Raw genomic sequence first — 25,880 nt, forward strand, 5'->3', positions numbered from 1 at the left:
ATCCCTGTAATATGGGCTGAACTGTGTGTGAGTGTGAGACGTGCATGTAGCAGAGCTGTGTGGTGCATTGTGCTATCAGAAACACTGGTACTATAATTTCCTAATAATTACTAGTCGTTCATCTATAAACGACTGCTTGGTTACTGTGAATGAAGGCGGGCAGGTGGAAAGAGATCTTTGGCACTCCACCTCTATTCACTGAACAAATATTGCTCCCATGTAAAAGCAGAGGAACGATAATCATTGCGACAATTGTTGGGTTCTTAAAGGAGATGTCCCGCGCCGAAACTTTTTTTTTTTTTTTTTAAACCCCCCCCCGTTCGGCGCGAGACAACCCCGATGCAGGGGTTAAAAAACCCACCCGCACAGCGCTTACCTGAATCCCGGCGGTCCGGCGTCTTCATACTCACCTGCTGAAGATGGCCGCCGGGATCCTCTGTCTTCATGGACCGCAGGGCTTCTGTGCGGTCCATTGCCGATTCCAGCCTCCTGATTGGCTGGAATCGGCACGTGACGGGGCGGAGCTACACGGAGCTACACGGAGCCCCATAGAGAAGAGGAGAAGACCCGGACTGCGCAAGCGCGGCTAATTTGGCCATCGGAGGGCGAAAATTAGTCGGCACCATGGAGACGAGGACGCCAGCAACGGAGCAGGTAAGTATAAAACTTTTTATAACTTCTGTATGGCTCATAATTAATGTACATTACAAAGTGCATTAATATGGCCATGCAGAAGTGTATAGACCCACTTGCTGCCTCGGGACAACCCCTTTAAGTGTCCAACAATGAGCCCGTGTAAAAGGACCCTTAGCGGTGCAAATTGAATCACAGAATTGTAGAGTTGGAAGGGACCTCCAGGGTCATTAGATCATCTCCGATGTCTCTCCAGCTTCTGTTTGAAGACCTGTAATGTTTGCACAGAATGTCTCCAAGTGTTAAAGATCAGGTCTGACTACTTTTAGATCAATGCAACTCCTATAGATAAATGATAAAAGTAAACAGAATAAGACTGTTTGCCAGTCTGCAAAGAACATGGGTGGTAACTTCCTCCTGAGCCTTGCAAGTTGGGGGAAGGATCTCTTGCTACTGCCAGGTGCTTTAAGGTGGCCAAATACCTTTTTAGTAGCTGTTTACGACTTTTCTTTTTTTTTTTTTTTCACCTTGCATATGTACACTTGGTACTGCCAAATGTGCATGTCTTCTCAATAGTGAGAGGGAAATAAGCTGCTGCCAAACCCCTCCAAGGCATTTTGAAATCCAACACGCCGGTTCCTCCTGTCATCTCTCTTGTATATGGTCTAGTTAGTCTTTGAAAACTTGGGCCATGTATCGTTGCTGGGCCAGAAAAAAAGTATATAGATTTATTATATCTTCAGATGTAATAAGGCCTGTACAAGGTTTAATTTGGCTCTGAAGTAAGAAAGAATATAGGAAGTCCTCTAAATCTAGCAAAATGGAATTGCCTTATTCTTGTGTAAGATTCGCTTTGTTCAGTTACTAATCGTACTTATTTATTTCCTTAATTTCCCAGTATGCCATACTCATGACGATGATCCTCACAGTCTTCATAAAGTACGTCCTTCACTCTGTGGATCTTCAAAGCGAGAATCCATGGGACAATAAAGCAGTATACATGTTGTACACTGAACTCCTGACTGGTAAGCTCCACTTCTAGGCTGCTTCACAACTTGTGTTTTTAAAGGGATTGTCTTCAATAGCAGATAAACAGTGGTCCACCACCTGGGACTTTGATCAGCTGCTTTCATGGGTCACTGTTCTAGTGTACAGAGCTACCGTATTGCCAGAATCGGACCGCTATGTACATTGTGCAGTGTCCCGGGTTGGTGTAGCCGGCTGAGTCCCATTCATTGACTCCAAATGGCTCACTGACAGATCAGATTACAAGCTGCCCATAAGCCTTTGGGAAGGGGGATGAAGGAGGAGCAGACAGAGAGAAATAGAGACACATAGACATAATGCTTTAGCTAATAGTGGTTTACTGTCTCAAAGCTACTGGGTTCACAGCTACACTGTTCAGTACTGCTGTATAGGAGAAAGCCAGCAGCATCTGCTCTACTTTGTGTGCAGACCTCATAGCAAATAGTTTATACCCTGCAGTTCAAGAAAAACTGAGAACTAGAAATGGAGCATGCAAAGGGGAAAACTGGTGATAAATGCTGAATGAGTCATATAACTGCCAGAAATAGTGCTACTCCAATATACCTACTGTAGGAATCTCAGTCCCAGGAACCAGTCTACTTAAGCAATAGCAAGTTTATTGTTCGCACAACACAGCAGGGCAATAACGGCTTAGTTTGGCAGAGAGTAAAGACAAGTGGTCACTACTTTTTGATAAGTGTTCTTATCTTTTTCATATGTGGGAACAAATCTATACCAGACCCTGGCTACTCTCGGGTCCTTAATTGGTTTGTGTGTTGTGCACCAACAAGAATATTAGGACTGGGGTATGGGACTCGGCATCGTTGCCCTGAATACAGGGGAAGATTTATTAAGACTGGGCAGTACTCGTACAGTGTTTTCTATTTGTTTGTCTGCCATATTATACAGATTTGTGTGAAATTATGTTGTCCACACTTTGTTAGTACTTTTTCTCCTAAGAGAAGCCATTTTTATTTCCATTCTTTCATTGTTGCAGGCTTTATAAAAGTTTTGCTCTACATGGCTTTCATGACAATCATGGTTAAAGTCCACACATTTCCACTATTTGCGATTCGACCAATGTATCTAGCAATGAGGTAAGAGAAGTGGAGTTAATATCTGAAATACTGGTTTCCAGAGTTTGCCATTTTATAATAGTGTGCCCATTTCACGGTCTGAACCCAGAGATGACCATTCTGGGGGGTAATCATAAGACCATAGTAACCTCTATCAGATGAAAGTGAACTGTTTATTGGACTAAAAACTAATGAAGTAAGCAATAATACATCTTATGAGCAATTAGTTAGCTGCAGCCTCTTTTACTGATTGGTGAGGAGCTGAGTGCTAGGACCTTCACTTCTGCAGTTATAGGGCCATGTCAGGAGATGAAAGATTTGAGAACGTGAATATAGCTTGTCGTGTTTTAGCACCTACATGCGAGACACATCACCAAGACCTCAAAACACATCCACTAAATTTTGAATACACTATGATGAGCTAAATTTGGTTCAGTGGAACCTTGAAGTTGTCGACACGAAACTGGATCCACATTATGAATGTGTGAAACTGCCAGGAATCATAAGAAATGTCTACTGTTATGCCAAGCAAGCTGCTAACGCTACATAGACAGTGGGTTTTTTTCTTTTTGTTTTTTTGTTTTTTTTCGTGTAGTAAACACAAGATTTTTGTACTTACAGTAACTTTCTTCTCGTTTCATTCATTGGGGGACACCGCTGAAGACCGTAGGTCTAGCTACTGCCACGAGGAGGCGGCCACTAAGCAAAAAAAATGTTGGCTCCTCCTCCTAGCTATACCCATCCTGCACGTGTCAAGCTGACTAGTTTGTATGCAAGCGGTAGGAGCAGCCAAAAATAACAGTCAATTTAACATGACAACAAACTAATAACCCTTTGCAATCCAATTTTGGATTCAGGGTTTCCTAGGGGGCTTTCTCTTTCTGCCATTATACAATGATGCCATCTGCTTGCTAGAGCCAGTACTGCAGTCTGTGACATGCCAGAGAGGCCCCGACAACAGAGCGGCCAGTAATATAGAGTAAGAGCACCCTGCCGGACTTCTTCTGACAACGGAGCTGTACAGGCTTCAATCAGAATGTTGGAAAACGTCAGACAGTGGATTGGAAAGGGTTAAAAACTATGACTCGTTGTAGCACCATGTGCAACTGCAAAGAGTACTCTAGCAAGCGTGCTGTGTCTCCAAATAAAGGAAAAATGATTAGAGATGAGCGAACATACTCATTTCGAGTAATTACTCGATCGAGCACCGCGATTTTTGAGTACTTCCGTACTCGGGTGAAAAGATTCGGGGGGGTGCGAGGGGAGGCGTGGTGGAGCGGGGGTTGCAGCGGGGAACAGGGGGGAGCCCTCTCTCTCCCTCTACCCCCCCCCCCCCCCCTTCACTCCTAGCTGCAACCCCCCCACTCGCCCACGGCGCCCCCTCGAATCTTTTCGCCCGAGTACGGAAGTACTCGAAAATCGCGGCGCTCGGGCGAAAAAGGGGCGTGGCCGAGTAGGTTCGCTCATCTCTAAAAATGATGTCTTCATTGATGTGAAATGCCAACACCAACTTAGGAAGGAAGGAGCAGGGTGTAGGATGACCTTATTCTGTTGAAATACTGTAAACGGCGGCTGGGCTGACAAAGCTGCGACATCTGAAACCCGGTGGATTGATGTGACCGCTACAAAAAAGGCCACCTTCAAGGCCAACAGACAAGTTGGAACTTCATGTGACGTCACAAAGGGATGAGACTGCAGCGCATTAAGGTCCTGAGGAGGGACAGGGGAATGGTATGGAGGGGCGGTGGGAGCAACCCTGCCCTGTACAAACATAAGGACTACTGACTTGTAGGCCAGTGAGCATTAGAAATTGTGGTTACTGCAGATACTTGCCCTTCAAGGAACTTAGGCTTAAACCCATATCCAGACCCTCTTGTAGGAATGAATGAAGGTGAGATAAAGAGAAATGCATAGGATGGAAATTGCGTTGTTCACACAAGCGAAAGAAATTTCTTCCAAACGCAATTATAAATTCGAGAAGGAGGGTTTTCTAGCCTTCATCATGGTTTGAATAACCGATTCTGAAAAGCCATGGGCTCTCAAGACCGCAGCTTTAACCGCAGCACTGTTTAAACAAAGCATAGACAAATTCAAGTGGAAGAGGGTTCCCTCTAAGAGAAAATCTTCTCAAAGAGGGAGGTGCTACGGAGAGTTGACGAGATCCGTGTACCACGCCTTGCGAGGCCAATATGGGGGGAAATGAGAATCACCGCAAGGCCTTCCATCTTGATCTTCTTGAGAAGTCGTGGGAATGGGGGGAATGACTTACAGAAACTGGAATTCTGTTCATGGAATTACTAGTGTGTTCACTGCTTGAGGGCCCTGAGACCTGGCCACAAAAACTAGCAGCTTGTGTTTGATTCGGGACACCATGAGGTTGACATCTGGCTGTCTCCACCTTCGACAAAGCATTCAAAAGACTTTGGGATAAAAATCCCATTCTCCCGGGTCAACTGTCTCTCTGCTGAAGAAGTTTGCTATCCAATTGTGTACTCCTGGTATGTGCAATGCCAAGAGTGCTGGACGTTGATCTTTTGGCCCAAGTCAAGATCTTGCCTCCTTCTTCCATTACTTTGGTGTTGAGAGTCCTGCCCTGAATTATGTACGCGATGGCCGTCGCATTTTCTCTTTGGACCCAAACTGGTAGCCCTGTCAACTGTACTGCGAAGTGATGGAAGGACCAGAAAATGCCTGAACTTAGTGGTAGTGTGGCCTCTTTTCTGGTCTAAGTTCCTTGCGCTGAAATATTCTTCAAAGTAACCCACCCCCAGCCATAGAGGCGGCATCCATGGTGTGTACTTGCCATTGGATGGTCTGAAAGGAACATTCCAAATGGGTGTGTGGGGACTAGAGCCACTAAGAATGGGAACTCTAAATATGCAGAGGTAGTCAGATCTTCTGATCAAGGGAGGCCATTGACTTGTTTCACTTCGAGAGAATGGCCCACTGGAGCGGGCAAGTGTGAAATGGGCCTAAAGGAATCGCCTTGAAGGAGGAGACCATCAGCCCCAAAACCTTCATGCAGTGACGAATGATCACAGGATTTGGAGTTTGTGGAGTAGTAATAGTTTTGGCGTTGTCAATAGTCCACAGGCTTGAGGAGAGACCCAGTGTCGAGACTTTTATCATAATGTTGTCGAGATGAGGAATAGCTACTATCCCCTTGAAATGGAGGAAAGCCATCATGAACAGAACCTTCGGAAAAACTCGGGGTGCCATGGCCAATCTGAATGGAAGAACTTTGGATTTATGATTGGACTGGATGGCAAAGTGGAGAAATTGATGCACTGGACAGATAGGTAAATGAAGATGGGCATCCTTGATGGATAACGATGTGAAAATAGTCTGGCTGTATCCAAAAAACTTTGCATGTGAACTTCTCCGCTTGAGCTATACACTGCACCATATCTGCTAATTTTTCTGAAGAGTAAGATCTGGAAAGAATACCTTGGTGTAATTGTTTAGCCCATTCAGTAGAGGCATTGTTAACCCAAGTAGAGGCGAAAACTGGCCTGAGTGCCAACCCCACTGCCTCAAAGGACGTTTTGGTTAGTGACAGCCTTCGGTAGTGTGGTGTGCTTTGCCAAACGAAATACCGGTGGATCTATTACTGATCAAGGTGACCCCACAATGCATCCTTAGATTGTGCTGGCTGTGCTCCATCCAAAAGCTGGCTAGTAGAGCATCATGATGGCGATGCCCAGTGCAGAAACTCTTATGCAGTCTATCCTGGAAGACAGTTGTGTAGCATGGAAATGAATTCAAAATCTGCAAGGATGTAGCTTTCAAGTAAGTATAAAGCCAGTTCTCAGTGTGATCAATTATTATGATGTGATCTGGCTGGTGTGTACGGAGCAGGCTAGAATAGATTGGGTTGAAGGACATCCTCCCTCTACAGGCTGTTCATGATGGCATTAACTGGATCATGAGCACTCTGCACTCCAGCAAGTCACATGACTCATTCTGTGACGTAACAGATTACTCTGGGAGTAATCCATCAATGTGAAAATGAATATGCCTATATATATGAGGCCATATAGTGTATACTTGTTGTATATTTTGGGTGCAAATCTGAAAAAAAAACCTGTTAATCTACCATTTTAGGACAACTTCCTATCTCCTTCTACTGCCAGCTGCGATAACTGTGAGACAAGATAAGGCTGACATAAGTCTGTTTTATCAAGTTTTGGAGTCTGGCACATGGAGCATTCCTGTCACTCTGCCAAGTCTGAAGAAATACATTAGTGCAGGCTGGAATATTGTACATGACCAGTAGAGGAAAAAACACTGAAAACCATCTTTAAAAAGTTAAAGGGATGTTCCCATCTCAGACTTTTATGTGGGTCCCACCGGTGACCTCCAGTCACTGCATTCAGGGTGGTCGGGAAGACAAATAGCCGATCGCACTGCACTGTTTACATACTTCCCATAGAAGTCAACCGGAGTTGAGCCAACAACCTACCACAATGAGTTACAGTTTCCGTAACTCAGAACAATGTAGCTTGCTGTGCTACATTGCTTGCCTATCTTCTTTGACTTCTATGGGAGTTACAGAAACTGCATAGCTCAGCTGTTTCTGTCGTCTCGGCCACTTCACAATCAACACTGTTGGCATCTCGGCAATGTTTGGCTGAGAGAGAATCCTGCCTTTTAACGTAGTAATAGCAGTCACTAAACCTCTACAAAAAAATGGTATGAAGCAAGCAATCAGCTGGAACAACATGGAGGCATTCTCCTTAGTGTCTTCCAGTTTTTTATATATATTTTCTATTATACGAAGTGCATTTTGATTCCTGTGTGAATTCTCCATTATTTCCTCCTTTGTTTCCTTCCAGGCAGTTTAAGAAGGCCGTCACTGATGCGATTATGTCAAGGAGAGCAATACGCAACATGAACACTCTGTGAGTATATATTGTCTATCGCAGAGCCCCAAATTGCCTGCTTACCCATCAGCCATGGAGTCACATGATAAAATTCTGGCTGCCTTCAACCCCCCTTTTCTGAAGATGTATTAATACAGCTCAGATTAAACTTGGTGATGCGTCAATCTTCAGCAAATACCTCTTTGTGTTGGCTACAGCTGCCAGTATCATTAAAAGGTCTTCTCCTGGATTTAGAATAGGCAGGTTAGGCCATCACTGGTTAGAGATCAGTGGTCTGTCCTAAGGATGATTGAAAATACAGCTGGAAAAATATTCCAACTTCTTGCTTTTTATGGTTATGCATCCACAGGTAGTTACTCCCATGCAAGCAATGATGTAAACTAACTAATTTACACACACTTACAGGTATCCAGATGCCACACCAGAGGAGCTGCAGGCAATGGACAATGTGTGTATCATTTGCAGGGAGGAGATGGTGACTGGAGCTAAGAGACTTCCCTGCAACCACATCTTCCACACAAGGTTAGTCAGTCACAATGTGAAAAACGCCATGCATAATAGATGAACTATTACATAACGTCAGTCTTGTCCTAGTGTTGGATTCACAGTTACACTGCTCGGTACTGCTGTACAATGTAATTAATGCTGTAGCTTCTGTGGGTGTGCTAGAGAGATAGGGGAGCAGGATCTCCTCTCCATAGACTTTTTTTTATAAAGACAGCAATTGTAACCCAGTATCTCGGCATACAGGCTCCTGTTTACAGAGATTATCAGTGAATTCAGAGTATGTAATCTGTGGGGGTAGGAGGAGAGGAGCCTGCTAAAAAGAGAAATTGGCTTTTTTTCCTTAACTCCTTTAAAGACCAGGGTGTGTCGGTCCTAAAGAATTTTTATTTTCTTAATTTATTTTTCTGTGGCCCTCCCCAAACTCCCCCACACACCTTTTTATTTTAATCCTTAAATTTCACAGGTTTCCACTGTAGCATACATGGGAGCCACAATTACAGGGGAAAACCTCCCTATATAGTGACAGTAGTCACTGTCAGAGCTACTCAGGGGTCTGCTTCGATCCTGTAGCTCTGACATGCCAGGGATCGTCGGCATGTGCGGTTATGCATTTTCTACGCAGCATTCATTGAGTACTATGTAGCCTTTACAAAGGGGCAAAAGCAATTAAAATCCACTTCTGCCTTCTCCCCTGGGTCCTCGGCTGTGTCTGATAGCCGAGAACCCTGCCTGCTCCTACTAGCTTGCAGGAGCTTTAATCCTGCACTATATATTTACTATTGGCCTAGCTTAAAGCCCAGGACCAAGAGCCATATATTTATGGCTCTTGGTCTTTAAAGGGTTAATAAGATATATCATAATGTTGTATTCACTTGTAGTGTTTCTTTATGGAAAGTGGTCTGTAATCAGAGGTACACTTTTTAATGTTATCTTATTTTGGTTGGTCTTCTTTATGGTTCTAAATACTCCCTTACATGTAAATCCTATATACTTTTTTTTTAATGACCTTCCAGTAATTTAGATGTTTGAACCTATTGCATCCCAATAATGCTGGATTTAAAGAATTTCTTTAATCCAATCTTGCTTTTTTTTTTGTCTTTCTGTCATTGTGTAACAGACATCATTCAAGTGTTCTAATAGGCTGCAAAGAAGCTTTAATCCCTTACTGACCAGCCATATGTGTTTTTACATCCTGGCTGGGCTTTAATCCATAGGGCTGTAAAAACACGCTCGCCCTGTGGTTTGAAGCCGCGGGGCTGTTGGCATGACAGCTCCCTTCCAGAGGTGGCCAATAACATGGAGCTGTCATGAGGGGCCACAGTATAAGAAAATAAGTAAAGTCAAAGTTAGTTTCCGCTCCCCTTATGGATCAGATCCATGAGGGGAATTGAAACTACTCACCCTGATCCTCTGTGATGTCTCGCGGTGATCTGGTCCTGAAAGGACCTGGTGCTGTCTTCCGTGCATGCATGCCAAAGGAAGAATGGTGACGCATGCGCAAAAGACTGGATCAGCCCGGGAGATTAGAAATCTGATCGATCAGCCGACTGGAGATGTCACCATGGTCCCTGGGCCCGTGATCGTCGTTATCCAATGGATAACGGCGATCACGTAAAAGTTTTTTTTTTTTTTTAAATCAACTAGTTTTATGAAAATACTTACCTGATGTCCCCTGACACAATCTATAGTGCCGAGAACCTCTTCTGATCTGCGCAAGTGATTGGTCCGTGCTAACATGGATGGCTGTGATATACCCATCAGCCATCCATGTCACTTGTTTAATAAATACATAGGATTAATCCTGTGCTGTATCTCTCGCCCCTCAGTGAGAGAGTTTAAGAGAGGAGAAAGATAAGAGTGACCTTTAGGGCTCATGTCCACGGGCAAAATAGGATTTAGGATCCGCAGCGGATCTCCCGCATGCGGATCCGCATCCCATAGGGATGCATTGACCACCCGCGGGTAGATAAATACCCGCGGATCGTCAATAAAAGGGATTTTAAAAAAAATGGAGCATGGAAAAATCCGGACCATGCTCCATTTTCGTGCGGGTCTCCCGCGGGGACGGCTCCCGCGGGCTTCTATTGAAGCCTATGGAAGCCGTCCGGATCCGCGGGAGACCTAAAATAGGAATTTAAAGTATTTACCATCCGGCGCGGGCGGGGAAGGTCAGCTGTTCCTCACGGCCGCATCTTCCTTGCTTCGGCTCGGCGGATGTGCCCGGCGCATGCGCGCGGCACGTCGGCGACGTGCCGGCGACGTGCCGCCGGCGTCAGGAATTCATCCGCCGGCCGAAAATGAAGATCCGGCCGTGAGGAACAGCTGATCTTCTCCGCCCGCGCCGGATGGTAAATACTTTTAAATTCTTATTTTCGGCGCTCATGTCCGCGGGGCAGGAGGGACCCGCTGCAGATTCTACATGTAGAATCTGCAGCGGATCTGATTTTCCCCGTGGACATGAGGCCTTACAGAGTTTATTTGCCCTGCGGATGCTAAGCATCCCTACGGGCTTCTGGAGCTGCGGGAGACGCTTGCAGATTTTATAGTCCACATCTGCACGTGGACATTGGGCCTTATTCTATGTTAAAGTGACACATGTCAGATTTCCAAAATTTGGCTTGGTCAGTAAGGCGCAAATGGGCTTCGCTACTAAGGGGTATAGGTGAACAGAAATTGTGTTTTCAGCTACTAAGTTTTCATGTAACCCTCAGTCTGCCTACATTTAAATGCTAATCTAATTTCCCATTCCAGTTGTTTGCGTTCTTGGTTCCAAAGACAGCAGACGTGTCCCACATGTCGAATGGATGTCCTCAGAGCTTCTCTGCCAACCCAGACTCCGGCACCTGCAGATCAGCCTGACCCTGCCCAGCAGCCCCATGCGGCTCCTGCACAACAGACTCCAGTTATCCAACCGCCACCCAACTGTAAGTCAGACCATTTGATTGATTCCTAGAAATAGTTTGTTGAAAAGATTTCTGTCAATTGGTTTAGTTGTTTACTCTATGGTTTCCATTTCCTTTTAGTCCCTCCAGGGATGCTCCCACCTTTTCCTCCTGGAATGTTTCCGCTGTGGCCTCCAGTTGGTCCTTTTCCACCAGTCCCTGGGGCTCCTGGAGCCAATGCCCCTGAAGAAGCAAGCGCTGGACCCTCCACTGGTAAGGCTCTAGTCATTTGCAAAACCCAGCATAAAGAATATATAATAATTATAATCTTTATTTGTATAGCGCCAACTTATTCCGCAGCGCTTTCAAGCATGGGAGAAACAAAGACACTACAACAATTACATGTGATATACAATCAGTTTGAAACAAACGGGGTAGGGGTGGTACAGGAGCTACAAGGTGGGGGATGAGACATGGGGGAAACACAGGCAATACGAGAATTGCATGTGGAAATTAGTTATTAGAAAGCAAACGGGGTTGGGGTGGTAAGGAGGTGCAGGGGTGTAGGTCTTGTGTGATAGGCAGGGTGGAAGGTGTGGGGAGCCATAGGGAGGGGCAGGGGGACTACGTCAAAGGATTTGGTATGCCTCCCTGAAGAGGTGAGTTTTTAAGGTGCATCTGAAGTTTCGTGTATCGGGGGTTGTCCAGATGCCTTGGGGTAGAGCGTTCTAGAGGCTGGGTGCTGCTCTGGTGAAGTCCTGTAGGCCAGCATGTGAGGTTCGTATTAGAGAGGTATTTAGTCCTGAGTGTGTTAGCGGATCGGAGTGAGTGGGGGCTGGGTGGTGTACAGACAGGAGGGAGGCACGGTGCCATGGAGAGCTTTGTGGGTGAGGAGTTTAAATTTAGTTCTGCAGTGGATGGGCAGCCAATGCAGTGACTGGCATAATGCAGAGGCATCCGGGTAACGGCTGGATAAAAAAATGAGCCTTGCTGCAGTGTTTAGTATGGATTGGAGTAAGTCTGGTGCGGGGAGGCAGATGAATAGCGAGTTGCAGTAGTTGAGTTGGGAGTGGATGAAGGCGACAACAAGTGTCTTTAGTGTGTCCGTGGTGAGGAACGTACCTCAGAAATACTGCTAAAATCCGTCCATGTGGCATGTTTGGGCCAGAGATTGGATGTGGGGAGTAAAGGAGAGGTCAGAGTGTTAGAGACAGCGGACAGACAGTTGGTGATATTTTGGAGGAATTGTTCAGAGATGTCACGGCAAGAGGTGGATAGTTGGGTGCCGTCAGCGTAGAGAAGATATTCAAGGCCAAATTTGAAGATGGTTTGTCCTATTGCAGCTGTGTAGATGGCGAAGGGGACCAAGAACCGAGCCTTGGGGTACCCTAACGGCAAGAGGAAGTGAGAGGAGATGAAGCCAGCGAGGGAGACTCTGAAAGAATGGTCAGAGGAAGGAGGAGAACCAGGAGAGAGCAGTGTCCTTTAGGCCAATAGAGCAGAGCATAGTGAGAAGGAGGTCATGGTCGACAGTGTCAAATGCAACAGAGAGGTCAAGGAGGATTAGTAGGGAGCGGTCACTTCTCAACTTTGCAGTCATCAGGTTGTTTGAAACTTTTGTGAGGGCGGTTTCTGTTGAGTGTAGCGAGCGGAAACCAGACTGGAGGGGGTCGAGGAGAGAGTTGTCAGAGAGAAAGCTTGTGAGGCGGGAGTAGACCAGGCGTTCTAGTAATTTGGAGATGAAGGGGAGGTTTGAGACGAGTTGGTAGTTGGCGGCATCGGTCGGTTCAAGGTGTGTGTGTGCGTGTGTGTGTGCGTTCAAAGCAGCGAGGATATAATGGAGTGTTTGAATGAGGAGGGGAAGGTGCCAGAGGTTAGGGAGAGGTTGCAGATTGTGGTGAGGTGGGTAATGAGAGCTGGGGAAAGGGACCGGAGGAGGTGAGAGGGTTGCTAGCACAGGTGGTGGGGCGAGCAGTGGAAAGCTGCCTAGAGACGTCTTCCTCTGTCGTTGGTTCTAACATAGAAAGTGAGTGGGTGCTGGATGCAGTGCTGAGAAGACTGGAATCGGGGCTACCCGTGCAATTTTCAAAGATTTTTTTTCGGATGTTATCGTTTTTTTTATCTTTTTCTTTGAAATAGGCGGCTAGCTCTCCAGCAGTCAGATCCGTCACGGGGGCCTGTTCTTTGGGGCTGAGCAGGGAGTGGAAGGTGTCAAAGAGTTGTTTGGAGTTGTGGGATAGTGAGGAGACAAGGGAGGTGAAATAAACATGTTTGGCATGGTGAAGGGCTAGGTTATAAATTTTAAGCATGAATTTGAAGTGGAGGAAGTCTGCTGGCAGGATTTTCTCCACAGCCTCTCTGCGCACCTAGAGCACCGCCAGATGAAGCACGTTTGGGACATGAGCCAAGGTTGCCGTGGTCTGTGGTTGACGGCTTGGGTTACGGATGTTGCTGCTTCATCCACGGCTGAGGGTGGTCTGGTAGTGTTTTGGCTGCTAGGTTAGGGCAGGAGAGCAATAGGGGACAGGGAGGACGGGATGGTTCTCCCTGTCCCCTATTGCGGACGGACTGGAGGTTCCCTTGAGGTGTGATAGCATCTCCCGTGACCCTCCTATCTGAGGGTGCATAATGCAGAAAGATAGGAGGTTGTGGTCCGAGAGTGGAAGGGGGAGTTAGTAAAGTGAGAGGCAGAGTAGAGACGGAGGAAGATTAAATCGAGAGTGTTGCCATCTCTGAGTGGGGGAGTCCGAGATTTGTGATGGGCTGAGGGAGGAGGTAAGCGTTAAAAGCCAGGAGGCAGATGAGGAGCTGGGGTCGTTAGTAGGGATGTTGAAATCACCAAGGATGAGGGTTGGATTTTCACAGGATAGTAAATGGGGGAACCAGGTGGTAGCAAAGTGGTCCAGAATATTTTCTGCTTTGAATTATAACTTAACTCGGAGACCAACAATACAATCTGTTAAGACCGTAGCCTTTACATATAACCATGTAGATTCAAGACCAGTCTAAACAATAGTTCACACTTCTCACAAGTCCAAATACTAAAAGCAAGACTTTGTGGATCACCAAACCAGTAAATTGCCAAATAAAATAAAAATGAGGTAAAATCTTAATTCTGTCTCTTGTTAAGACTGTTCACATCACCATTGTGGAAAAACTGAATCCTTTGGCCAAACGGATCTGTTTTATGATAGAACTGAATGGACTCCATTGACTGGAATGGCGTCTGTTTGGTTTCCATCTGGCATTTTTCTGGGAGAAATGGCACAGCATGCTACTTCATCTGGGATTTTTGTAGAAATCGGTGATTAACGTCAGAGGTTCTGTTCGGTCTCAATGTGAGCATAGCCTTGTACAGAACGGTTTCATCTGAGGATGATTTGGTTGGAGGAAATGTCAGTCTCCATATTAACCATTAATTCAACTAGGCCAAGTGATCTTCTTTCTAGAAGAACCTGTGAATTCTTATGTTTATGATGAAATTTAGGTTTTGTTCTTGTCTTCTGTAATATATTTCCTGCCAATGGATGCTAATTGCCTCATTCTGTGCTCTGCAGCGTCTGCTCCTAGGCCTGGTGAGGCGTCTAACACTGGTGGCCCTGACTCATCTGCTGGGACATCTCTGCCAGGCTTTCCCTTCCCACCTCCGTTTTTGGGAATGCCATTGTTTCCTCCATTTGGTAAGAGACCATTTCCTTATCCCAATCTCATATTGTTTTTGTTTTTTTCCAACTGAGCAATGACTAGTATCTATAAATTGGTTTAATGTGTTTTTTTTTTTGTTTTTTTTTTTCTTCATAGGTTTGCCTCCTATGCCAATGCCTCCTGCTGGCTTTGCAGGTATGACAGATGAGGAGTTGAGGGCTATGGAGGGTCATGAAAGGCAGAATCTGGAAGCCAGGCTTCAGTGTCTTCAGAACATCCATACTCTTCTTGATGCTGCCATGTTACAGATAAATCAATATCTTACAGTGTTGGCAACTGTCGGGTAAGACCTGTAGGAAACCTCTAAGTAGCCTAACCTAATATTGTACCACTTCCTATTGTAATTTCCTATTATTTACGAAGAAGGAAGCTATATACAGGGGTGCCTTGGGTTAAGAGTTTAGTTCGTTCCGTGACGAAGCTCTTAACCCAAAACACTCGTAAGTCAAATCAATTTTCCCCATTGAAATGAACCGAAACGGCATTAATGTGTTCCAGTTCATTTCAATGGGGAAAATTTTACACTACATGTAAAAAAAAAAAAAAAAAACCTCCATACTCCCCTACTGCCGGCGTTCCGGTCCTCGCAATGGTCTGCGGCGCTGCTGCTTGTTGCCGTGTCGTCCTCCACGCAAACAGGTCATTTCTTCCTGAAAGCGGGGCTTGAATACCCTGCCTCCAGCAAGCTAATTCTCTAACTGATTGGTTAATCCAGTGCAAGGTTAACCAATTACAGCTATTCAATGACATCGTTGGTAGGTGAGTGGATCCTCGTGGGCAGACTGTAAAAAGGACTAACTATTTTGCATACACCATATGTTTTCCCACCATGTGAATTATGGAAGGCTGTACAGTAGGTTCTGTTGCATTAAAATAGTTCTATTCTAGATGTCCTTCATCTAAAGAGTTGGGTCTGTACTGTTGTGGATGCAGATGATGGATAGGAAAGTGCTCTTCTTTCCTGCTTGCTCCTGAATTTGTAGCTTTCTTTGCTACAAGAAACCCCATTGGTAAATTTAAAGCTTGATTACTAAGAAATGTACAACTGTAATATACTGTAGGTATATTGTTTTTTAAGAGCTGTTGGCCGTCAGTGGAGTGAGACATCCTTATTTCATCCATTGATGTATGTGAAATTTAAAGAGTAATGGTTAAAAGCTGTATATTCTTCATATATATTTTTTTTCTGATCCTTAGGCCCCCTCGTCCTCCCGTGCCATCTACACAATCTCCATTAGTCACCACAGATACAGTTTCGTCCACTCAGCCTGATGAAACTCCTACCTCTGATACACCCTCTGCTGTCCCTGAAGCCTCTCAGTCAGGTACACTTCATGCAGTTCCTATGACCTGTCACCATTCTTCTAACAACTTACAATTAAACCTGAAATAATAACTTTCTCTAAACAGTTCCAGAGGAATCCACCAGTGAAGAAATTCTTAATGATTCTGAAGCTGGCACTTCAACAGAAGAACCCGATGCTGCAGAGCTACGTAGACGTAGACTTCAGAAGCTGGAAACTGGCACCTCGGAGTCTCACTGAGGCTTTGTTTCTGACCGCATCTGGACAAATGAACTGTGTATATTGGACCGGGAGATGAGCTTCTTTTGGACTTTGAATGAAAGCCTGACGAGACTTAAGCTGGACTTCTATAAATATATATATTTTTTAAGGACACAATCCAGGCTCTTCATGAAATATGCTTGTTAAATGGGGGAACCTTGTGACCTCATTAAATGTGTTGGACTTGTTTCAGTAAAATTTAAATATTGAACTGGTTTATTTTACTGTATCAACTTTAATTTAATCAGAAAGTCATTATCTTATTAATTCATATACAGAACCTCATTATTGACCTGATATAAGGAGGGCTGAATGTACATTGGGAATCACGTTGGTGGTTCTATTGAATGCACTCCAAAAAATGTTTTTGTTTTTTCTTTCATGTTATTTTTCATAGAGATTGATCAATGATGGACAAAGCAAGAACTAAAGAATAAACTACTCAAACACCACATTGCTTTGAAACCTTTGCTACTAGCAAAGGGTACTTCCAATAGGTAGAGTCTAATAACAAAAATCACAAGGGGTGTTATTCCACCCTGTTACTGAGCACAGATTGGACATCTAGGGTTCTAAAGTGTAGGCATAGATACATAAACTATGTTACGTAACTATTGAGACATCCACCAATCCTGTGCTGTCGGGGAAAGCGGGATATGCATATCAGTTGTGTAAGCATGAGGTATAAGGAAGAGTATCACACATACATATCCTAGTGCAGAAACCATCAGAATGTGTCAACCTGTAGCGTTGACAGACTTCCAACAGAGTATGGTGGTGGGTTGTCACCAATCAGTCTTGCCTATTGCAGCGCTTTTGGACCTTACAAGGTCTACTATTGGCAATGTTATTCTGAAATAGAAAACCTTGCAAACAGAGAACATGGACACCAAAGCCTTGTACAAGCTGTGAAGGTATCGGATATCATTTGTTGAAACACTTGCTCTGGAGGTCTCTCCATTCCATTGGAACATGCATGCGCACCAGAACCCTCTGTAGGGAACTGCATGGTAAATGTCACCATGAACAAGCGGCTGTACACAAACCCAACATCACCGCACTGAATGCACAGAGGCGCCTGCGGTGGTGCTTGGAGCATAATTCTTGGACTGTGAATGAGTGGAAGCAAGTATTGTGGACAACTGACAAACAGTACACCATCTTTTGCTTGGATGAGTGCACTTGGGTGTGGTGGTTGCCTGGTGAGCAGTTTCTATGTGATTGCATCGTCCCAACAGTGAAGTTTGCAGGAAGTTCTGGTTTGATGTGGTGGTGTTTCTGCTGGGAAGGGCTGGAACTGGTAATGGTGGAGACCACTCTCCATGCCAATAGGTACAGAGACATTCTGGACAATGTGGCATTACCTTCCCTGTACCAATACTTTGGCACAGCTCTGTGTCACTGCCAACATGACTGACTACCATTTCATAAAACATAAACAGTGTTTGATGTTTGAGGAGCAAAATGCAAACTTCATTAGCCAGCCCAAAGTTTGGATCTCAGACCCGTGGAGCGTCTTTGGGACGCCCATCATTCCTCTCTTCACTCTTTGAAGCTCTCCTTCAGGAATTGAGGCAAATTCCTGCACAAATCTATTAGTATTTGGTGGAAAACCTGCCTTGGCGGGTTACTGCAGTCATTGAAGCCAAAGGCAGCCCAATGCTCTAGTAAAAAATGTTAGAAGGTGGTGAAATTCACTTTTATTATGTGTCCCAATACTTTTGTCACCTTAGTGTATGTCTGACATGTTATAGGGTTTTTTCAGGAGTTAAACATGAATGGGGAATCATTAGGATAGGCATCAATGTTTTGATTGGTGGGTTTTGGAAACCTACCGATTTATCAAAATGAAAGTATGTATTTCTAGTGTACATCCCATCTATTATCAATTAAAGGGATTGTCCAGGATTTTTTTTTCTATTGATGACCTATCATCGGGATTGGTCATCCATAAGGAGCGGCGTCTGCTGCTTGGGCAGTGCTGCGGAATATGTCGGCGCTATACAAATAAAGTTTATTATTATTATTGGGATCCCTGCTGATCAGCTGATTCCTTGCACTGCTTTCAATGAGGACTGCGCTGGAAGTAGATAGTGCTGCTTGTATTGTAGCAGCCTAGGCTGGTACTGCATGCACAGCTTCCTTTGAATTCAGTGGGAGCTGTGCTTGTTGTCTGGAATGCAGCAGCCTCGTTTGCTACAACACTATCTGCTTCCAGCACTGAGGGTGGGCTTGAGCGGCAGACCCCCTCCAGTCATGTATAGAAAAAGTCCCAGACAACCTGATTAATTATATTACACAAAGTGACCGCTATCCTGATCTACAAATGGCTATCCTTGCAGTCCTCATCTTTGGCTCAGCAAGGGATTCCTCTACCACAGAGTTCAGGAAATTTTGAGTCTAAGGCCTCTTTCACACGGGTTACAAAATCATCACTACAAAATGCATGTATGTGAAGCCCATGGTTTCTAATGGGTTCTTTTACATGAACGATATTTTGTAGCCTTAAAGAACCCATTGGAAACATGGTCTTCACAAACATCCATTTTGTAGCCCATGTTAAACAGGCGTAAGGGCTCTTTCACACGAGCATATATCGGCCGCCAGTTTCACGGCTAGCCGATTATATACTATGATGTGAGGTGTAAAAACTTGTGAACGGGCACACAAATCTAACGTTTGTGCACCCGTTCAGACGGCATGGGCCCCGGTGCATATACGCCAAGGTTGCCATGCCCCCCTTCCCTCCTCCTTGCCGGCTCTCCTCCCCTCTGGCTGATTGCAATGGGAGAGGGTGATGCTAAGCGCTGCCTCCCATTGCTGCCTGTGGACAACGGGTGGGAGCTTAGCTCTGCCCCACCCTGCCCCCTCCCATTGCAATCAGCTAAACTGCCTCCCACCTCCCTTCTCTGGCCGCAGTCATTGGCTCCCATAGGAGCCCATGCAGCGGCTGATGTATTTCGGCCCAAAAGATAGTTCCAGGACTATCTTTTGGGCCCGAAGTAAAAACACCAGGCCCTATATTTGCCAGCCAGGCGCTTTTGTGACGCAGGAATACGGCCATGTGATCCGATGCATAAGATCAAAGCGTATATCGGCAGACCGTGAAAACGGCGGGCCAATATACACTCGTGTGAAAGAGCCCCATGGGTGTAATTTCTGATATCTACACTTTAACACTCTACCAATAGACCTACTCTTTTGCCATTCATGCAGGACTAGATGGGGAGTTCTCCCTCTACCCAATCCCCATGCATCTGTATATATAAATATCAGCCCCTCTTACTTGAGGGTGCTGGTCATTATCCATTTCTCATCGTTCGCTTTCAGAACTCTGGTGTTTGAAGTCATGCATGTTCTGAGGCTTGTTTGTGTTGTTCTCCCTGAAGATGGTCTGGACACCTGATTTCCCTGTTTGCATGTTCTGCGAGCCCCTTCTCCTTTATTCCTGTTAGCTGTGATTCTAGAATCGGATGTCCATTAATGCTGTCAGATGGGTCATGTCTAACGCTCTGCCCCTTATGTTTGTGGATGTTTAAACTATGTCTGTTTTGGTGTATGCATGAGGTTCTGGGTGGGATTCCCCTGTCTGTAGGCTTGCAGACGTCTGGTGTGAACAATGACTTGTTCAGTGTCTGTTAGTTGGTGTGCAGATATCGAGTGTGTATTATGGCCTATGTTGGTGTTCCCTTGCCTATTTCTATTTAGATCATGACAGGTGCTTCCTAGGTTCTAGCATGGGGCCGTCTTTATTGGGATGATCATCCTGCTTGTAGGCAGGGTTCTCCTTCCTGGATTTAGTTGTCTTTTTAGGCCCCCTGTCCACAGGCGAGACAGAATATTGCTAGCAATATTCCACTGCTCAGTAGCAGCGGAGAGAACTGACAGGCTCACCGTGGAGAATCGCAGCATGCCGCGATTTGAGTCCTGCGAGCAGAGAATCACTATGATTCTCTGCTGATGGATAGGAGGCTTCACTTTCCCTAGCAGCGCTATGGAAAGCGTGCACTGCGTTACCCGGGGCCGGATTATCGCTGCGAGTAATGCAATGCACAATCGCCTGGGGACAGGAGCCCTTAGTGTAGGGACCCACAAGATAACAAGGACCCTTGATGTGTGTGCATGAGCTGAAGTATTTTGGCCCAAATATTTACCAATACCTCATACTTAGGGCTTATCCAGATGACTGTATATCGTCCAGGTATTCACGCCGGCTGACATACGGCGTCCCTCTCTGCAGGGGGAGGAGGCTGGAAGAGCCGGGAGCAGTGCACTGAGCTCTCGCCCCCTCTCTACTATTTGCAATGAGAGGAGGCGGACGGAGCGGGGCTAAGTGTGGGGAATTAGCTCCACCCCCATCCTGCCTCCTCTCACTGCAAATAGTGCAGAGGGGCGGAAAGGGAGAGGGAGCTCAGTGCACTGCTCCCGGCACTTCCAGCCTCCTCCCCTTGCAGAGAGAGACGCTGTATATCAGCCGGCGTGAATACGCGGTCGATATACGGTCGTCTAAATAAGCCCTTAATAATATTTAATCTGTCTTGTGTTAGTTCATTGGTATTTGGTCGCTTTGTGTGGGTTTGGATCTGATCTGTCCATTTTCCCTTTGTTGCTTGCACATTGGATGTTTGGTGTAACTCGTTTCGTCCTTAGGTGATAGGACATTTAGTTTATGTTTGGTGTGAACGGTGTCTGATAGTGTGTATATCCTTCCCGTCTCCCTTCCAGCCTTAATTATATTGTGTTCATGCAGGCAAGGTAAATAAGACTTGCACTGGAATGTAGCACCCGGTTGGTACTGCAGGCCGACTCCCATCCACCTCAAAAAGGACTCAATAGCAACCTGGGACATTGTAGATTTGTCTAGATGATATGAAAATGGACAAGCAGTAAAGGTTATGTAGTGCTAACAATAACAAACATTAGTAAATAGGAAACAACCACTCCTTTTCTGGGATGTCTGCTCAGGAGGCCGGAGTTGATTGGGCAGTCTGCACACTGCAGTGAGGCTGCAGGTAAGATTGTTAGTCTCTGTACCAACTCGAGTTACGCTTTTGGAATCACATTTAATTTTGTACCCTTGTGGTGCAGTAGAAATTTTGTTGGATCATTGAGTACACCAATCCGGAACGCAGAAGCAATGTCTGTTGTACAAGGCTTTAACTCTTCCTAGACAGATAGTTTTCATGAAGGTCCAGGCTCACACCAAGAAAGTAACTCCCGAGGCTCTAAAGAAACAAAGTAGACATAGCAGCCCGAGTCTCCTTGGCTGAGGTAACAGCTTTTAACCTGGTTGCACCAAAAACGGGTGTGGATATCTCTCTGTGACTTAAATTGCAGGAACAGACCTCAAAGGGAGAAAAGGAAGAGTGGCAAAAGAGAAGAGCAAACAGAACACTGAGGGGGTTTAGAGGAAGGGTAAGCGCCTGTGTCTCCCCGAATGCTTCACTCCCTGATATCACACCTAAGTCATGAGCAAATCTATCAATCCAAGGAGGTAATGAGTGGTATAGTGTCTTCTGGTTGACTTGTCCCAGGCTTCAACGCGGCTGCAACCCGGTTTGTACAGGGCTGCATGGTCAAAGTATCGCCTCACTGTTACTTCAAGACCAGACTATATGTTTCAGCGACTGCAGATTGACTACATACAGCTACCAAAAGTAGGTGTTTTGGAGTTTGCTGGTTTGCATAGACCTCTTTTCATGTTGGCTAAAGGCATGGCTTGTAAAATAAACAAAAATGCCAACGTCAAAACAATGGCTAGGAAGTTGTTGAATTTTTATATATGGTGTGCCAGAAGTCATAGAAAATAATAGAGGTACACATTTTTATTAGTCCTCTGCTTAGTCAGAACTGTGCAAAATCGTAAAACTGAGTTGAGATCCTATAAAGTTTTGTTTGGTAGGGCGCCCTTAATAGGTCGATACTTTCTTTGGGCCCAGCACGAGGACCTCACTTCCCACGTGAGACCTTTATTTCAGGAGTTAACTCTCACTTATAAATGTGTATTTCCTCGATTCCATATTCAGACTCGGAAGAGGAATCGCATAGTCTTGTTTTCAGGTGACTGGGTTGTCCTAATTGGGACAAATCGGAAAAAAAGTTTTGAACTGAGATTTGATGGACCACATCCGATCCAGTGGACAACTGCGCCTGCAGTCAAATTTGAAGGAAAAGAAAAACGGGCTAATGCCAGCCACTGTAAACGAGTCTCCACAAAAAAATCTAATACCTGCTAGAACCATGCATATCTGTCTAGTTATGGTCATGATACCGTGGGTTTGTGGAACGTCATGAAGTACTTGTAGAAATTGATGATGCAAAAAACTGTGTAATTCCTTCCTTTGTGGATACACCCCTCACTGTGGAGATCAGGTCATGGTTTAATAAAATTCTTGGTACCCTTGTATTGTCACAAAAGCAATGTTGAAGCATGACTCGGTGACCCGTGGTTGGTTCTTAATTGCTCATGGACTAGGGATCACAATGCCATCTCATTTGCCCAAAAGAAAGTGACTGCAAATTGTCACCCATCCTGCACAAAGTGTGCATGTGTGGAAATCACAAATAATGGTCATCGTTGTTTTCGAATCATACCCCCTATTGGGATTGCAATGGGTTACCTAATAAACGTGTATACTGTGTGGGATAACACAGTAGAAAATTGGCCAGAACATAAGATGTCCTGCTATTTGGATGGCAGTTGTCTGGCGATCTGTCATAAACCGTAAGCCTTGAACACACACTCTTCAAGAGAGCTGCAGATAATTGGCCAAGGCCAAATGGTAAGCTTCATGTTGTATCTATGGGCCTGGTTTGCTTGCCTGTCTAGATGATCAAAGTTTCACAGTTTTAGGCCTTATTCACAAGAGCATATATACGCAACCATCTGAGGCATCGTTTTCCAATGCATTTGTTCACATGGACGAATTTGAAGCGCGTAAATGCGTAGCGCCGTAAAAATCAGAGCATATGTGATCAAAATCCGCGCCTGCTATAATGCGCTGGGTAAAAAGATAGTTCTGGTTCTATCTTTTGACAGTTTAGCAGCATCCAACGCTGTGGGACAGCTTACAGGTGCCTCTATTTAGGCATTTGAAGTCATTCCGAAGATTTATGGCAAGCGATTGATTTTCGGGCTGTGGCGAATTTTTTCACGCCCAGCAGTGTGAATGGATGAGAAAACACTAATTAACTTAGGGCTTGATCACGGAAAATCGTCCATTCATGCGATTTAACGGTGCGGACGAGTGAACATAAAAACGCATACGCTCGGCTAATCAAACAAATGCAATTTAAGCTTAAATTGATTGTTGTTACTAACCAACACTCAATACTGCTAGATAATCTTACAAATGCCCAACAGTGGCATACACTAGTATGTTTTGTACTTTGTCACGCTTAGGTATTTTCATGCATTAAACACCTGACTACTACCTGACTTACAGCACAAAAAGGGAATCCTGTCAGCTAGATGAAACCTGTGAGACCGCTCCCAGACTGTTGAGTAATACTGAAGTAATAGCTCTGGGAGCATCAATCGAGGGGGTCTGAGGTAACGCCACCTCCCAGACTCCTAATATTGTTGGATGTACAAGCTACTCTACAAAACAGAGCTACAATTGATGGTATTCAATCATAGAGGTGAGGTATTTGAAGGTATGTGATGTTCCAACCTGACAATTCGGAATCTATTCATAAAAATATTCGAGATATCAAAAAGTTAGTACAGACACTCAAACAGCATAAGGGCTAAGGATGGTTTGATTGGCTTTCCGGTTCCTGGTTCAGTGCATCTTGGCTTCGTCGACTCTTCAGTAAATTTTGTAGTGTAGTGGAAGGTTGTGTACTCCTCTGCTGTTGCATTCAGTGAATACTTAATCTAGTGAGCTTGTGTAATTTGTTCACAAGGCCACAACACACACAGGATCGGAATTTATTTTACTGGAAATCTAACACAGATATAACTAAATGCGTGCATCATGTTTCCTCATGCTATATCTGTCCGCATACACAAAAATCTTCTGCTGTATTCCGCTTATTTGCAAAAACCACTATCTGTCATAAGAGAGTATACAAATCTCTTGCTCCTAACAATAAAGAAAACACTAACCTTACACAAACTGTTCCTCTCCAATGTGTGTAGATTGTGATACACTTCATATCCTGGACTCCACCCCCCCCCCCCCCCCACCCCAAAAAAAAGGGTCATGACAGGAGACTAAGAAAAGGTAAGGTGGTATGGACCTTCCCACCATCAGTGGACAACACTATGGCAAAGGGACAAGCAGCACCTATTGTAAAAGTAGGGACAGTTTGTACATCCGGAGTATTAGAGTGTTCACAAAAAGAGTGGAACATATGAGACCAGTAAGTATGTATCCATTTTGTATAGTATATGCTTTGGTCTGTTAAATCATAAAACTTGTGATTTTCCATAACTAGAGCATTCCAGACATAGCTTAGCCTTGCCGAAGTGGTACAAGAAATCCAGATTGGCGACCTATTATCAGTTTTTCAAGAATATGTTCTGCTTGACTTAACACGATAAATTGAGCCACAGCACTAATAAAGGGGAGAACTATCTCACTTACACCAGGCAAAGTGGGAAGTGTTTTATTTCTGTGAAGTACTTCCTCTCAATCTTTTTATAATTTGAAACACAAACATATACCTGGAGCATAGGTAGTGTGCTAACAGCATCCACCCTAGGATGTGGATGCCTAATATAGCAGATACTGTGACAGGTTTCGAGAAGGTAAGGTTGGAGGGAGCATGCATGAGCCCTATGGATAGACGACCGAGAGCTACCAGGGGAGTGAGTGTAGAGAATAGCGTGTGAATGATGCCCAAAAGCAGCCACAGCAGCAGGTAAACAACATAGGCCTGTGACACCAGGCAAAGGAGAGTACCATAAGTGCTGGAGAGATGGATAGGCTGGAGTCTACTTTCAAGGCCCAATGTCATCCGGTAGCTCTGATTACCCTGGCAAACCAATGTCAACGATTATGCAGTGAAGTAGTATCACGCGTCAGCCCAGCAGGGCTGTGAAAGAGAGAAAGACCTTCCTGAAGCCTAGAACAAAGCAAAGTTACACAGCAACTAGATGTGACTGATAGATACAGTCCCAATTATGAGGGACATGTAGCTGCTAATATATGCACCCTGTATCTGGACCTCATAGGAAGAAGCAAAAGTACCCAGCATGACAGAACACACAGACGTGCACTGGTATACTGCATATTAGGGTCCTTTTTTGTCTGTCAAATGGCTGGGAGGTATGCTGTCACGTTTGTATTTGGTTCTTCCTAGCTATCCCCAGAACCCCTCTTGCCACCTATCATGAAAAAATTCTAATAAATGTATGTAATGTGTGCAGCTAAACCTTATTCAGTGTCTGCTAAATGACCTACAAGTATATATTCGTCAGTCTGATACTGTAATGTATGTATACACACACCAGAAAACAGATTGCGCAGTAATGAACAGTAGGCACATAGTTTGTTGCACTGTACCTGAACATCGAGTGGAAGCACAACACAATTTATAAAAAAGTATTAAATATTCTTTACATTTTATCAAAGAGGAAGACAATCAAACTCACAG

General features: G+C 44.9%; 1 protein-coding gene across 2 annotated transcripts in view; it reads left to right on the forward strand.

Annotated features, from left to right (window-relative positions):
* The window catches only part of SYVN1 (synoviolin 1), a 31,342-nt gene extending 14,613 nt beyond the window's left edge, over window positions 1-16,729 (forward strand). For both annotated transcript variants that reach the window (XM_066582894.1, XM_066582895.1), the window contains exons 7-16: window positions 1,532-1,658; window positions 2,657-2,756; window positions 7,571-7,636; window positions 8,024-8,140; window positions 10,877-11,049; window positions 11,149-11,280; window positions 14,565-14,687; window positions 14,809-14,995; window positions 15,910-16,037; window positions 16,123-16,729. In XM_066582894.1, coding sequence (XP_066438991.1) covers window positions 1,532-1,658; window positions 2,657-2,756; window positions 7,571-7,636; window positions 8,024-8,140; window positions 10,877-11,049; window positions 11,149-11,280; window positions 14,565-14,687; window positions 14,809-14,995; window positions 15,910-16,037; window positions 16,123-16,256 — 1,287 coding nt within the window. In that variant the 3' untranslated portion in view covers window positions 16,257-16,729. The remainder of the gene's footprint in view (window positions 1-1,531; window positions 1,659-2,656; window positions 2,757-7,570; window positions 7,637-8,023; window positions 8,141-10,876; window positions 11,050-11,148; window positions 11,281-14,564; window positions 14,688-14,808; window positions 14,996-15,909; window positions 16,038-16,122) is intronic.
* The last annotated feature ends 9,151 nt before the right edge of the window (window positions 16,730-25,880 follow it).

Source organism: Eleutherodactylus coqui, chromosome 11 (genome assembly GCF_035609145.1).
Source record: "Eleutherodactylus coqui strain aEleCoq1 chromosome 11, aEleCoq1.hap1, whole genome shotgun sequence".
In the NCBI taxonomy this organism is placed as follows: domain Eukaryota; kingdom Metazoa; phylum Chordata; class Amphibia; order Anura; family Eleutherodactylidae; genus Eleutherodactylus; species Eleutherodactylus coqui.